The sequence below is a fragment of the Capra hircus genome, chromosome 5, assembly GCF_001704415.2.
Source record: "Capra hircus breed San Clemente chromosome 5, ASM170441v1, whole genome shotgun sequence".
NCBI classification, from domain to species: domain Eukaryota; kingdom Metazoa; phylum Chordata; class Mammalia; order Artiodactyla; family Bovidae; genus Capra; species Capra hircus.
In genome coordinates this window covers 15325616-15342635 of record NC_030812.1, presented here as the reverse complement: position 1 = coordinate 15342635, position 17020 = coordinate 15325616, and the positions used below count along the sequence as shown (strand labels likewise).

The window sequence follows — 17020 nt, the reverse complement described above, 5'->3', positions numbered from 1 at the left end:
ACAGCCTTTGTTGCCCTGTGGAATGTGGACTCTTCCCAGACCAGGGATTGAACCTGTGTACCCTTCATTGGCAGGTGGATTCTTAACCACTGGATCACAGGGAAGTTCTCAATATAGCTTTTAAGTAATTAAGGACCATGTCATGCTTTAGAACTTACTAAAAATGTAGCATATGTATAGAAAAAATATTAATTCTCTCTAGTTGCTGGGATGAATAAAGTACTTTAAAAAAAATCTGAATTGAATGCGCAATTCAGCATTTTACCCAGAGGTCTACTAGAGGAACTATAAAATAATTTTATAGTTGCTTCTTAAAACAGGTGAAAGAATTAGGAGTCTGTGTACTGACAAACCTCCAGACTTCCAAGAAAGTCAGTCATTAAATATCACATTAATAGATGATCCTGTATGTATTGACAATGTATAGAAGCAGGTAGTAAGTAAATATATAAAATACTTTTATCATAATATCACAAAAGTTGGGGTTTCTTTTCCCTCTTCAGTAGATGACTATATCTGACTCAGATTTAGTATCTTTTTCCAGAGAGAAAACTTAATGAAATATGTTGATTATTGTAGTAGGCAATAGGGAGTTCATCAATATGGACTCAATTCTAACTCATTTAATCCAAATTCTTCTTATTTTCCTTATTTCTACATGATCTGTATTTTCTCCCACATACTAACTGAGGGTGGTATTGAACAAATTCTTAATTTCTTGTGCTTCAGATTTTTAATCTTTATAATGAATTTGATTACAGGACATAGCTGATAGGGTTGTGATGAGAATTATATTAGTTGATATATATAAAGCACTTAAAACAATGCCTGGCACATATTAAGCATGCAATAAATGTGAGCTATTGTTATCTAATGTCTCCTTTTACACACACCCCACTGTTCTTTTCCCCAGTCACCTGACTTATTTTCTAAGTAACTGTTCCTTAACTACCCAGCCTAAACATCATCATGTTAAGTAATAAACTGAAAGAGTCCTCCTCACAGATAAGATCCAAGGATCTTAGATCCAGGATCCAAGATCCTGTCCCAAATGAAATCTCATGAGGTTCTTATACCTAATTTGACTTTAAAGGGTTATGGGAATTGAGAGTGTCTTGAAGATATTGGGGTCAACTTCTATGTCTTATTATGGTTTATTACATACTACCTAACTTTGATTATTATTGCTTTTTAAAATATTTTGTAGCATTTTTATACAGAATGTGTTAATATCTCATGATTTCCAATAATATTTAAGATGGTCTAAAATTTTTAAAATCTCTTTCTCTCTAAGCATATCTTTTCTCCTTCTCTAGCTATGTAATGCATTTCTGAACTTAAAGATCATCTTATCTTCTGTAGAATTTTACCCTCATCATTTATTCACATTTAGTAAAATCATAGTTCTGTTAACACATTATTGACCAGGGGATTTTTTGCAGAAACTAATGCCTCTGGTCAGTAATGTGTTAAGAAATGAATGTTGAATCAAGTTATAAAAATATATATGCTCTAATTCAAAATGGACAATTTATTTGGGGAATAACTAACTTATTAGTTATTAGGGTAAATTCAATTGATTTACATAGAACTTTTTTTCAATCATATATTTAAACTTTAATCTTTATCAGTCTGTCTTGAAATTTCTGTTTGGGTCATTCTTTTTCTCTTACTACAAAGCCACCCAATTATAGTACACAAAATATAAATTTTTCTCTTACATAATAGTAGTGATGTTAACTAATTAATTAGCTAAGCTCATTGTAGTGAATTGGATAAAATGTTCATTTTAGTTTATCTGTAAGATGTTATGGCCAAACCAGTATTTGGATTGTGATAATTTTGATTTTTGGGAAAAAATGCTATTAAATTTGGAAGCTTGACCTTTTAGTTTGAAAAGAGATGTGTCATGTAATTTAAACCTTGACTACCCGAACTAATTACTTATGGCATCCCTCAGTATTTTAAACTTCATAATTGGTATAGAGTTGTGTTTGTAAGTTAAAATACCAGTTTATAATCTTTGGTATGAAATGTGATTTAGTAAACTTGCCCTTTATCTTCACCTATCTTTATTCTTTAATTAATTATATGCTTTTATTCAAGACGATGTAAACTTCTACAAGGTTATTTTAGATTTGAGCCTGAGATAAATATCCTGAATTTGAATTTCTTTTATTACTGTATTATAGCTGCCATTCCTAATCATTAGTTCTGAATCTTGCATTGTTGAGTTAGTCTGTCTCCAAGTGTTATTTACTGACTTGTTTTAAATATGAATGTCACATGTAGTGGGTTATACACTGAAGAGTTCTATAGACTGGATCTAGTTCCCTGTGATAGTTTATTCGGTCAAGATATTTTGAGAACAGACTTCATAAGAAGGATTTTTATAATTCCACAGGCATCTATGTTTTCCATGGAAAAATCTGACTATTATGAGGCATCGAAATCTGTTCTCTGTACTGGATCAGAATCTCAGTGCAACATGTATTTTTCTTCTCTGTATTCTTATTTTTATTATAGGATACATAAATGAATAACATGTTGTATTCATTCTGGTTGTGGTCCTTGCTATGGCTTTGAACTGCATGATGATATCAGGGAAAAATAAATGTCTGTCTCTTGAGAAGTTTAAATATATTTTGAGGTTTAATCAAAATTTCAAAGGGAATTAATTTTACTATGTGTTAGGAAATATTAAGGAGATAATTCATACTTCTCTATAGAATGAGAAGTTTGACTGGAAAGCATTCACTTAATTTGAACTGCATGTAAAAAAAATACTAAGACAATATCTTAGTTTGGCCAAAAGTCTGATAAAATTTAGAATAATAGCAACCTTTGTTTTGTATTCAGCAATCAGAAAAGCACAAATAACCAGATTTTTAAAAATACAGTATTGTATTCCAATTCATTTGAATAATGTGACTTCAAGACAGTATTATATTCCAGGGTGCCTTTGAATAACGAAAGCAAGAAAATGTTATATTCAGTGTAGTTTTATTGCTAGGGTATTTTTAAAGATACTTTCTAACTTGTCTAGGCATGTCGTACATGCCTGTACTGTCCACAGCCTTAACTAAGTGATAGATTTATATTTTTTTCTCATTTCCCCTGGTTATCTCTGAGAATTTCCCTTTGGTCCTGTAAGGACTGCAGATATTATCTTGACTACTTCTCCTAAACTGAAGGTGTCTCAAAACTTACATTCCTAATTCTGGTCTTTGGTTGTCCACTCTGTCACAGGGCAGCATAAACCTGCAAAGAAAGAGTAAGGGAGAAATACTATGAAACCCTTTCTGCTGACTTCCAACCCACTCCATGCCTCTGGCACTGCCCTAGCCTCCTTGGCCACTTCTATCCTGTCATTTCATCCCCACATCTTTTCTTTCTACTGTCCATTCCCCATTTAATGGTCAGATATTCAAATACTATTTCTCAATGAAGTAGGAAGATTTACTATTTCTTAATGAAATCTATGAATGCAAGTTTGGGTTTTTTCCCCTGAACTAAAATTAATCCTATTCTGAACACTTGTGTTTCTATAGCATCTTAATGCAGCTATCAGTATTCTTTAGGACCAGTTCTGGGACTAACTGAGGGAAGTCCAGCTGGGCAGGATTAATAATAATAATCACAAAGACCAGCCATGAGGGTGAAAGGAGAAAAAGTTCCATTGGCAAGCCATTGAGTAGAATGCCAACTTGCATCGCTTATTTTGGAAATGTCTTACTTATTTGTTGTTTTTGTTTTAATATATTATACTGTTAGATTCTCCACAAGATGTAAGAAAAAATAGAATAGACAAAGCTGTGATGAAAGTATATTTTGTTGTATATATGCATCAAGATTCCTCAACGGGCTTCCTCTGTGACTCAGCAGTAAAGAATCCGCCTGCAATTCAGGAGCCACAAGAGATGCAGATTCAGTCCCTGGGTGGGGAAGATCCCCTGGAGGACTAAGTGGCAACCCACTCCGTATTCTTGCCTGGACAATCCCATGGACAGAGGAGCCTGGTGGATGTCCACGGGGTCACAGAGAGTCAGACATGACTAAGCAATGGGCCCACTCATGCATGCATACACGGTTCTTCAACAGCACCACTTGTTGACATTTTCAGCTAGGTCATTCCCATGCTCCTAGCATCCCCAGACCCTAATGTGAAAACCTGAAATGTCCCCACACATTTCAGGCAAAATCACTGCTGGTAGAGAACCACTGGTTTAGAAGGAGAGTGTTCAGTTTACATAATAAGCAATGGTAATAAAAAGAAACAGAACAGTCTTTGGGCAATGAGGCAACACTAAGAGATACGTCCAACATGCCCGTAAAGCTTCACAGGTCTGTATCCTTCAACCTGTTGGAGACTTCCATCACTGTCTGCAGACAGAGGTTCCAGCAACTGCTTGAAACTGATAAAAGTATAACTTTTGATTTCCAAGCATGGAATATGATTCTGCAGAGTTGAACAATAAGAGCATTTCACTTAGAATCACTCCTATATATGGCAGCTAGATTATGTTAGTATCATACTTCCAGGCTGGCCTAGGAAATAAAAAGTTATAATGTAGATTCTTTGGAAAAATGCATTCAGAGATCTAAATATTTTTTATAAATACCATGGATTGCTAGTTTACATATACTGGGTTTTATCATATCTTATAATGTAATTATTCTTAATAATTTCTCATTTTAATGATTCTTATTTTTCTTAAGTAGGGCTCAATATGAAATATTTGTCCTGATAAATTTTATACATCAAATTTCAATTAAACTTCAATGTCTACCATACTAGGAAGAAATGTCATTTTTAAAATTATTCTCCTGGGGCCCAAGTTCATTTTGTTTTTGGTACAACTTAATAAAGGTAGCCAAATATTGTCTATTTATCTTTATTTTTCTCTGCCTTCACACTTAATCTTTTTTCTGTAAATACTTATGTTGTAGATCTTCAATTTGACATTAAAATGTCTTATTTAAAATTTAAGATTTCCAGATTTAAATAGTTGATTTATTCCCTACTGCTTTATGCACCATAGTTACTCAATGGAAACTTGCTGAAGAAATATTTAGTTGTATGAATTTGCATATGTAATTCTAAGCCAACTCATCTTAATTCTGTGTGTTTTGTGATATTAAAGCTAATTATCAGTGGAGACATTTTTAAGTTCATGATTGAATACAGGGTGAATGCAAAAATCCTCATATATAATTTTCAGTCTATTTCAGAATAAATCTGGAAAAGTACCTGTGAGGCTAACACATGTTGCTGAAGAGTTTCATTTGGCATATAAATTTTCTTAATTGTCTGAAGAAGATACTCTAAAAGGCAAAAACTGAATAATGAAATAGTTATAGAAGAGTAGTCAGATGAAATAAAATATATGTATAGATTTATTTTCAGTGTAATAAACTTTATTTGCACAGTGTTAAAATTAGAGAGTTATAAATCAGAGAAAGATTAAAAAGATTCTCAGCTCATCTGTGATCCAAATATTATATTAATGATCCTTTTAAACATCTTTTATTAGATAAACAGTTGTGTTATATTGGAAGTATACATGCAAAAATATTGACTAGCTGAAAACAGGTAAAAAAATATTGTGGGATAGATTGGAAAATATTTTGAAAATAATACGGTTAACTACTGTAGCAAGCTCAGTAATGTTACTGAATAATACCACACCCTTCTCATCATTAAGTAATAACAGTAATTTTACCATTAGTGTTAATAACCTATATTTACCCAGTGCATTTTCCACAATTTTCAAAGCACTCTTCTTCCTTCTGATATTTGAAGGAATCTTGTGAGAAATGTGAGTCAGATATATATATATATCAGTATTACAATGATGAGTATAGAAGATTAGAAAAATTTATAATTTTTCTAATTATAAATTAATAAATAAATTTATGAATAAATTCCATACATTAAAATAGTTTCTCAGAATTCAAAATGAATTAGTGAAAATGAGTTGTTAGTGAAAATTAAGATGAAATCATATTTTAAACTATCAAGTATTGTTCCTGCTATTCCTTTTTTGAAAATCTTTACAAATAAATCTTGTTAATGTTTCAGAAGGCAAAAAAGAATTTAAAGCATCAGATAAAAATGGATACTGTGGTACTATGAGTGTTTTTTACTTTCTTTTATATATGTAAATAATTGTTAAGCATATTTTCTGATTATAAACTATTTGAAAACATAAACAGAGCGTGTTGTTGTTATTCAGTCTCTCAGTCATGTCTGATTCTTTGCGACCCCATGGGCTGCAGCACGCCAGGACCCTCTGTCTTTCACCATCTCCCGGAGCTTGCTCAAACTCATGTCCATTGAGTCAGTGATGCCATCCAACCATCTCATCCTCTGTCATCCCCTTCTCCTCCAGCCTTCAGTCCTTCTCAGCCACAGGGTCTTTTCTAATGCTCTTCGTATCAGGTATTGGAGCTTCAGCTTCAGTATCAGTCCTTCCAATGAATATTCAGGATTGATTGCCTTTAAGATTGACTGATTTGATCTCCTCACAGTCCAAGGGACTCTCAAGAGTCTTCTCCAACACCACAGTTCAAAAGCATCAATTCTTTGGCACTCGGCCTTCTTTACAGTCCAGCTCTCACATCCAAACACGGTAGCGGGGGTTTAGCTGCTAAGTCGTGTCTGGCTTATGACGACTCTTATGACCTCATGGACTGTAGCCTACCAGGCTCCTCTGTCCATGGGATTCTCCAGCCAAGAATATGACTACTGGAAAAACCATAGCTTTGGCTGTATGGACCTTTGTTGGCAAAGTAATGTCTCTGCTTTTAATATGCTGTCTAGGTTGGTCACAGAGTAAGCATCTTGTAATTTCGTGGCTGCAGTTGCCTCTGCAGTGATTTTGGAGCCCAAGAAAATAAAATCTGTCACTGTTTTCATTGTTTCCCCATCTGTTTGCCAAGAAATAATGGGATTGGACGCCATGATCTTAGTTTTTTGAATGTTGAGCTTTAAGCCAGCTTTTTCACTCTCCTCTTTCACCTTCATCAAGAGGCTCTTTAGTTCCTCTTCACTTTCTGCCATAAGGATGGTGTCATCTGCATATCTGAGGCTATTGATATTTCTCCCAGAAATCTGGATCCCAAACAAAACAATACTTAATTAGAATCTTTGAATATATTCTATAATATCAAATTTAATAAAGTGTAAAATACATATATAATTTTTTAAAGTGTACGTATGGGAAAGGTCATAATATACACTAAATAATTATGTAGTATATATTGTGTATATAATAATAAGGACTTTCTATGTGGCTTAGATGGTAAAGAATCCACCTGCAATGCAGGAAACCTGGGTTCCAATCCTGGATCAGGATCCCCTGGAGGAGGAAATGGCAATCCACTCCAGTATTCTTGCCTGGGAAATCTCATGGACAGAGGAGCCTGGCAGGCTACAGTCCATGGGGTCACAAAGAGTCTGACACGACTGAGCAACTAACACACTTTAATACTGCATAATTATAGATGCAGTATACTTATATATTGGGATTTCCAGGGGACTCAGTGGTAAAAGAATCCACCTGCCAATGCAGGAGACGCAAAAGATAAGTCTATCCCTGGATCAGGAATATCCCCTGGAGAAGAAAATGACCACCCACTCCAGTGTTCTTGCCTGGGAAATCCCATGGACATAGGTGCCTGGCGGGCTACAGTCCATGGGTGGTAAAAGAGGCCAACATGACTTAGTAACTAAACAGCAAATGTTTTATAAATCATACAAATATTTCTGTGATTCACATTTCCATGATGGTATCAACCACTGAAGAGATGCTCAGCAAATATTTGTCAAATGAATGAGTGAATAAAAACTCGATTGGAGCCATACTATAAAATAAACATAGTTTGCAAAATCCTAAGCCTGCTATAAAGTAGAATTAAACATAATGAAGCTTATACTAGGTATGGAAGGAAGATTTACTGCCTACATTCAATAAAGAATGGTCATTACTTTTAAACATGCTCAGTCAAGTGGCAGAAGTTTTGAAAATTACCTGGTTTGAATGATGATAATAAAAATTCCTCAAAATATTTAGAGAATAATTGACTCAAGAAACTAAAAGGACATTTAGAGCAAACTTTTTTTTAAGTGTTTGGAACCAGTTAGCCTGTGAGACTATTAATAAAGACACTCAATTTCTCATATAATATGGAAATAATAATCTTTTTTGTTTGTGCATAATGACTGTTAGGGTTATATCCTCCACATGAGCTGAAAACTATCAGGTCTCTAGTGGAAGCCATAACATATAAGCCCTTGCTCCTTCCAAAACAAGAGAATCCCAATTAGAGCAGGGATCATGGAAGAAATGGGGAATTCTCATGTACGTCATTATTCTAGCATACATAAAGACTCCCTGATCCCTGTTTTCCAGTCTTCACAGGTGCAGTGTAGAGCTGAAGTGTTTATAAGTCATGTGTCATCCTTAGCTACAGACCCAGAACTGATGTCTCCCATCTAGAAAATGGAACAGGACGTAAGCATTACTCTAAGGAGTTAGCAGTAGGGCTTTTATATTTATGAGAGTTTTGTCAGCTAAGGGAGGCATCCAGGCCAGTCAAAATCCTTTATTGCTGTATGAAAGCAGGAACAAGACTAATAAGAAAAAGGCATAGAAGGTAATACATTAACACATACTTTTCTCCATGGCTGGCTATTGGGAAATGTCCTTCCTTGACCAGTTGGGCGCTCTAATGAGGCATTATGGTTCCACTGCTATCAAAGGCTAATTTATGTGATAAAGTTCCTCTTTAAGAAGTAGTTTATGATTTTTCTTCCAATTTAATCCACATGTCTAAGCCATTAAACTCGTAAACTTGTTTTTACGGTGCATCAATTAAGAGTACACTCCAGTCAGCTTTTTTGCTTAGGCTGAATCTTCACTCTGTCACTACTAACTGTGTGACTTTGTTCCAATTCCCATGTCACCTTCTTAGAGAAGTCTCTCCTGAGCTCTCTAAATATAGTAGACCTTCCAAGTCATTCTCTATCACTTCATCCTCTTTAATTCTCTTTCTAGCATTTACCACTACCGTATATTAATTACACATTTATGTCCATGTCCTTGTCTCCCTGGCTTATTGCTATATCTTTAGCATCTTTAGGCATATCTGGCACATGGTTGACATACAGTAAATATTTGCAGGATGAAATAATCACTAATTTCAATAATGGACTATTTTCTATTATTTTACTCTATTAACATTCTATTTACATTTCCATGGTTATTCCCTAGTCCGATGTCTCCAGCAAAATAGTCTCGGGTGTGCATGCTAAGTCACTTCAGTTGTGTCCTACTGTTCGTGACCCTATGAACTGTAGCCCTCTGCCCATGGGATTCTCCAGGCGAGAATACTGGAGTAGGTTGCCACGTGCTCCTCCAAGCGATCTTCCTGATCTAGGGATTGAACCGGCGACTCATGTCTCCTGCATTGGCAAGCAGGTTCTTTACCACTAGCACCACCCTGGGAAGTCCCAGAATAGTCTTATTCTACCTCTTATTCATCACCACTTTGATTATTATCTTAACTCTGGTAATTCTAACTGCACTTATATTGTGTCTGGCTTTCTAAAGATAAAATAGCCTCCATTATCTTTGACGACAATTTGCTTGTTCCAGAGCCCAATAGGAGTTAAAAAGAAAACTAAGATATTTTTCATGGTCTTAAATTTTCTTTATTACCATAAAACGTCTGATGATTATGTCGTCTCACCTCAAAATGCATCTCTCGCTAAGGGTAAGATTTAGAGAGGGTATTAAAATTAAACCATCTTTCTGAGTTTATACAGTGATGACAGGCGTATAATGTACTTTGTTTTTCTTTTAGATCTCCAACTAAAGAAATGGATTCAGAAGAGAAGGAAATTGTGGTTTGGGTTTGCCAAGAAGAGAAGATTATCTGTGGGCTAACCAAACGCACCACCTCTGCCGACGTCATCCAGGCTTTGCTTGAGGAACACGAGACTGCATTTGGGGAGAAACGATTTCTTCTGGGAAAGCCCAGTGATTACTGCATCATAGAAAAGTGGAGAGGCTCTGAACGGGTTCTTCCTCCCCTAACTAGAATCCTGAAGCTTTGGAAAGCATGGGGAGACGAGCAGCCTAATATGCAGTTTGTTTTGGTTAAAGCAGATGCTTTTCTTCCAGTTCCCTTGTGGCGGACAGCTGAAGCCAAATTAGTGCAAAACACAGAAAAACTGTGGGAGCTCAGCCCGGCAAATTACATGAAGACATTACCACCAGATAAACAAAAAAGAATAGTCAGGAAAACTTTCCGGAAACTGGCTAAAATTAAGCAGGACACAGTTTCCCAAGAGCGAGATAGTATGGAGACATTAGTTCATCTGATTATTTCCCAGGATCACACTATTAATCAGCAAGTCAAGAGAATGAAAGAGCTGGATCTGGAAATTGAAAAGTGTGAAGCTAAATTTCATCTTGATCGGGTAGAAAATAATGGAGAAAATTATGTCCAGGATGCATATTTGATGCCCAGTTTCAGTGAAGTTGAGCAAAAGCTAGGCTTGGAATATGATGAAAGGCAGATTCTGGAGGACCTGAGAGAAAGTGATGGAATTGTACAGCTGGAGGAACGACTGACCTACTACAGAAAGCTCATCGATAAGCTCTCTGCCGAAATAGAAAAAGAAGTAAAAAGTGTTTGCATGGAGATAAATGAAGATGCAGAAGGGGCAGCTGCCAGTGAACTTGAAAGCTCTAATTTAGAGAGTGTTAAGTGTGATTTGGAGAAAAGCATGAAAGCTGGTTTGAAAATCCACTCTCACTTGAGTGGCATCCAGAAGGAGATTAAATACAGTGACTCATTGCTTCAGATGAAAGCGAAGGAATACGAGCTCCTCGCCAAGGAGTTCAACTCCCTTCATATCAGCAATGCAGATGAGTGCCAGCTAAAGGAAAACAGAGGAAAGGAATCTGAGGTGCCCACCAGCAACGGGGTGGTTTCTCCTTTTACTCAAAGAGTATTTAACATGTATACAAATGACACAGACTCAGACACTGGTATCAGCTCTAACCACAGTCAGGACTCGGAAACAACTGCAGGAGATGTGGTGCTGTTGTCAACGTAATTTAAATGGCTTCACTCTGACTTACTTTAATATTGTTTGTGTTTGTTTAATTTAGTTGGAAAATTTAAATATTCCACTCGGGAAGGAAATATAAATAATGTTAAGGAATTCAGTGGCTAGTAAGAACTAGAGAATTTTGTTTGTTGGTTTGTTTTTGAATTAAGAGTTCCAGTGTTATCTAATTATTACAAGTTCAACAATGAGCTGTTTATTAGGAATGCAGCAAAAATAGCTTGTAGGTATATAACAGAGAAATAATTTGATGTGAATTATAATCTGTTTCTATGAGAAGTGATTTATTCAAACTTCAAACTAATTCTTAATATTAGACATCAATATATTGAAACTATACACGTGAACATGTAAAATTAAGATGTATTGTTATAGAGTTTTCAACACTGTATCATTGGTATTTTATAATCTAAAGTATATGATAACTCTTATATTGTAACTGTATTAATTCAAATCGTTGTTCATTTCTTTGCTATTTAGAATGTATAGCATCTCTGTTACTTCCTGAACCCCTCTACCTGTTTAGGTTTAGATTACAGGAGATGGAAGGGTCGTTACTGGGACATGTACAAATACCTTCAGTGGGTCAGACAGAGGTATAAATAAGAAAAGCCAAGTTTTGCAGACAACAGCAACTTTTCTAAAAAAAAGCTGAAAATTAATAAGAGATATTTATGTGCTTTCTCTATCTGATATGCAAACCTTTAGATCAAATCAGTCATCTGTGCAGGTTCATTCTTTGAGTGAGATACGGTGTGGGTTACAGAGAAAAATCACAGGGTCATAGTCCTATTTGATTATACCTTATTTAAAAAAAGTAAAGGGATGCAGCTTGGGGTCCTTTGTGTGGGTAAAATAGAGTTCCATGTACCTTAAGTATCCCCTGGAGGAGGGCATGGCAACCCACTCCAGTATTTTTGCTTGGAGAATCCCATGAACAGAGGAACTTGGAGGGCTTACAGTTCATAGGATCACAAAGGGTCAGATACGACTGAAGCAACTTGGCACACACAAAAAAACACCCATAAATATTAGTATTTTTCCCCTGAAAATAGAGATAGGAACTCATGTGAACAAAAGCCTTTTATTCTGCTACACTGTAATTCAGATTGTCTATATGGTCCTTCATCTAAGATGCAAACAAACAAACAAACAAAAAAGTAGCTCGACTCTAGCCCACTCTCAAGCATGAATGTAAGTATGCAACAAACTGGATAGATGATTTAGATTCTGTCTTGACTGGCAATCACTATAGTGCCAGAAGAGCCTCGGTTTGGCTTGGTTTTTAGTTAGGAAGTTCCTTTCTTTCTCTTTCTCTGTCTTATCTGCTTCTTTCCCTGACTTGTTTCCTGCTATTGAACACGTGACATAATCATATTAAAACCTGTTTTGTTGTACTATTGCATGAATACAGCTGCAGTTCACTTTTCTTTTCGCTAACAACTTTCCCACATGTGAGTAGACAGAAAGATTATTTTTCTTAGTTTTAATATGTGGATATTGGTTAAGATTCTCAGTATTTCTCATTTCTTTCCTTTTTATCTTTATGCTTACTGTACTATATGTTTTAACTCAGTTTCCTAATCTTTTTTAAAATTTCTCCATCCTCCAGACATTTTGCCAACCTTTGGGAAGATATTTAGAATTTTCTTAATATTTCAGTTTTGGGGAGTATCTAATGTTACCGTTTTTCATACTAAGATTCTGCTGAAGGCCTTACTTGCAGTTACATGGTAAATGCCTTATCTGAAGTTGCATGGTAAGAAAAGTAGGCATTTCCACTGTAGGGAAAGTATGATAATAAGTAATAACACAAACATGGGTTTAATTTAAAATAAGAAGAGAATTAAAAAGTCATTTAAGAGCGGGAAGTTTATTTGCCTAATATCTCATTAATCATTCAGTACGATGGAAAGCTCTTGACATATTCATTATTCTCTTCTCGGGATTAAACTCAGAAGATCATCATCAAAGATAAAACAGTTGTAGTATTGTTTTTCAAAAGTAATCTTTTTGGATTATTCTCTAGTGAGAAAATAATGAAAAGAACATTGTTATCTGCTATATAATTTGATTAATTATCTGAATCCAAATCTGGGAAGAAATAGAACTAGTTAGATAATGGCATTTTAGAAACTTTTTGCCTGATTTTATACAATGTCTGATTTTATACAATTAAGCATAGTGAAGCATTCTAAGGGCTAATTCTTCTATTTTTTCAGTAAATAATGTTAAAAACGCTTGTCCAAAAGCAAGACTATTGAGTTTTAAAATCATATTACAATTTCAACTTGTTCTGTTGTTATTCAAATGTATTTGTGCCTTTGATTCATTACAGTATTAAATCATCAATTATCATGGTGAATCTCTAATTTAGAATAATATATTAATACAAATTAAAATACTAAAATGCAGTACCCTCATCTCTGAATTGGAGAAGGCAATGGCACCCCACTCCAGTACTCTTGCCTGGAAAATCCCATGGATGGAAGAGTCTGATAGGCTGCAGTCCATGAGGTCACTAGGAGTCGGGACACGACTGAGCGACTTCACTTTGACTTTTCACTTTCATGCATTGCAGAAGGAAATGGCAACCCACTCCAGTATTCTTGCCTGGAGAATCCCAAGGACAGGGTAGCCTGGCTGGTTTCTGTCTATGGGGTCGCACAGAGTTGGACAAGACTGAAGCAACTTAGCAGCAGTAGCAGCATCTCTGGATACTGAGCAATGCAAAATTAAATGAGAATGTATATTCTAAATTTAGAACTTGATAGAAACTGTAGTATTTTAATTATTTATAGAAGCTTTAAAATAAAATGTTTATAAATTCTTGAGTAACCTAACAGATTAGCTATGAAATTGTTATATGAAGCTAGAAATAGCAAACAAAACCTATTTTCCCCTGTAACAAGACAGGTTTTCACAGACTGTCTTGTTCATTCCCCCACTTGAAATGTCTCTTTTTTTCTTCCATCTGCTATATACTGAAATACCATCCATTTCAAGCTTTTTGATGTGTTATCTCTTTCTATGAAACATGTTTTTCTATTCAACCATTGTAATGATTTATCTCTGAACCCACAATTATTTTAGGTGTATTTTTCATAAAGGAGCATTTATATTCTGGCTTAGCATATATTTATATATGTACTTACCTAACTTCCCTCCCTCAACATTTTTTTATTGTCTTGTTACTTGTCTGTCTTGTTAACCTTACTGCTTCTAATCAGTCTCTTTGCCCCTACTCAATTCTGGAATTGAATTGCTAAATTTTAGAAGATTATAACTTTAAAAAATTATTTCTATACATGATAAATGATACCGGTGCATTTTATACATAAATATGCATTTTAGCAAACTTAAACCATTAACAATTCTACTTATAAATCCTTTGGAAGAGAGATTACATCTTAGTGTCATTATGAAAAAATGTTACTGTACTATTTTCTATTTTATTTTTTATTCACAGAGTTACCGATTACAAACAATGGGAATATTTTCTTTATAAAAGCATCAGTGGTTAAATTATGGTGTTTTTCACTGCATCCCTGCATTTAATAAAAAATATTTTATAGAGCTAGGTTTTAAGTGGTAGACACACAAAATAACTTTGAAATATCTTAACTATTTTATTTTCTCTTTTTCATTAAAAATATAAATAAATGGCCTTTCATTGGTGTGTAGAAGCTATTTTAATCCATTAAAATTTTATTTTTATACTTATTTAAACATCTACTGTACATGACAAAATATATATCTGTGGCTGTTTTTTAATTTTTCAAGGTAGGATTATTATTTTAATTGAAATGTATTTTTCTTGAGACAAAAGGAATACCTTTTAATGTGATATAGATTTCTTTTAAATATTAGGCTATTTCTTTTCATACTACCTGATTGGTTTAATAACTTGATATGACAAGTACAAAATACAAACAATTTCTTCAGGTGTAACCGGTCCGAAATAATAAAAGGAATAGTTGCATTCTTTTATGTGATATTGTTTGTCTTTCGGGGTGTGTTGCCTGTCTATATTAAAAATAAATTTTTTATCCTTTGAAATTATATGATTGTCATGCTGACTCACACAAGTTAATATCAGGCATCATTTCATAACAATATGAATATAGAGCAAAATGATCTAACAAAACGTTTTGTTTTGGGTTTCATACATATTTGTTTCAACTTATCATGAAAGAATGTCCTCGCTTTTATACTAGATGGCTGGATTTATACTAGATGGATACTAGATGGCTATCTTGCTTTCTATAATGAAATCCAGTTAAAAATAAAAATACTCAAGTGTATATCTACCCTGCTATTATTCAGTTTGTCATTACCCTTATTTCTCAAGCAACAGTAATTTTAATTACCTTTAATTTTGGAAATAACTCAATAATTTGAAAAATAAGGAAACTCATTTGTTCACTTTATAAATGACCATGAAATTGCTCTTAAAGGATTGTATATAATATTTAGTAGTGACACATAGAAATAAGTTAACATTGTTTTAGTGTATCTCAATAGTGAGAGAAAATACACAGTAGTCATTTTCTTAACCTAAAATTAACTTGTGTTTTCAATAACCCTTGGAATTGAGAATCACAGTTTGTAAGGTCCATAATGAATAGCTTCATATCAGGAAGTGAAAAACTAAATGCTTTCATGTTTTTAAAAAAGGAATTTATTGAATTTTTTCTGAATACAAATATCAGACACATTTTTATAGAAGATTGCTAAGTCTCTCCCTACATCACATATGTATATATATAATGTATATGTAATACCACTGAGTGTGTTTTCAAGTAAAATAGACATATGATATTCAAATTATTATTATTACTATAATTCAAATACTCAAAAAATGTGTACCAGGAAAAGTAAGTCTCCCTTCTATCCCATGACTTAATTATCTAGATATCCTCCTCAGAAATATCACCGTTATTTATTGTTTTAGAGATAACCTGTGCATATATATGTATATATGTACACGCACACATATGTTCCTACATCATTCATGTAGAGGTTTAATGGTAGCAGGGAATTCCACTATATCAGTCATGATGTTATTTCACTAGTCCTCTTCTGATGGACATTTAGGTATATTCCAATCATTTATTATTATTAACAATCATTTACTGGTATCTCATCAATGCATTTCTGTTAGGCCAGATTGCTAGATATAGAAATACTGTGTTAAAGAATGAAAAATGGATTTTTAAAAATTCAATGAACATTGCTAATTATTCTTTAAGGAAATTAGCTCTTTAAGAACTGAATTGGAAACATACTCATTCCTTCCACAGTGTGTGCTGCTTGTTTATTTGAATGTAAAAATTAAAAAAAAATTATTTTGAATTTATGGATTTTCCTCTTTAAAAGCACATGAGGGCTTTTTTTTGGGGGGGGGGATTATTCTTTAAAACTGCCTTTCCATTTCATAATAAGTGATTTTAAGACTGTTTCTATCATATCTTCTGTATGCTATATTTGTTTAATGTCTTATTTCTAAACATTTGACCTATGTGAAATTGAGTTTACCACAATGTTCAAAAGTAGAAGGACAATTTTTTTGATAGTAACTAGAAAGAGAATTATTTTGATAGTTACCAGTTATCCCTCATCACTTACTAAATAAATCTGTCCCACCTTTTTTTGGTGAACCAATCCTGGTATGTTTTTTGGGTCTATTTCTGGACTTTCTATAGCATTCCATTGATTTAAATGTGTATTTAATTAGAATTTGTGCTTTACCTGGTGATTGCTATAACTAACATTAGAAAGTAATTTGGAAATACTGGTATCTATCAACAACTCCAATTATTCACAGCTTTCAGTCAGTACTCCTATTTTTCATAATAAATGGCAAGAAAATATTCCAAA

The 17020-nt window shown here is 34.0% G+C and overlaps 1 protein-coding gene across 1 annotated transcript in view; it reads left to right on the top strand.

The window, feature by feature from the left end:
* Positions 1-13619, top strand: part of RASSF9 (Ras association domain family member 9) — a 32734-nt gene extending 19115 nt beyond the window's left edge. Inside the window, exon 2 of the mRNA XM_005679780.3 lies at positions 9868-13619. Within this exon, the coding sequence (XP_005679837.1) occupies positions 9868-11128 (1261 nt within the window). The 3' untranslated portion in view covers positions 11129-13619. The remainder of the gene's footprint in view (positions 1-9867) is intronic.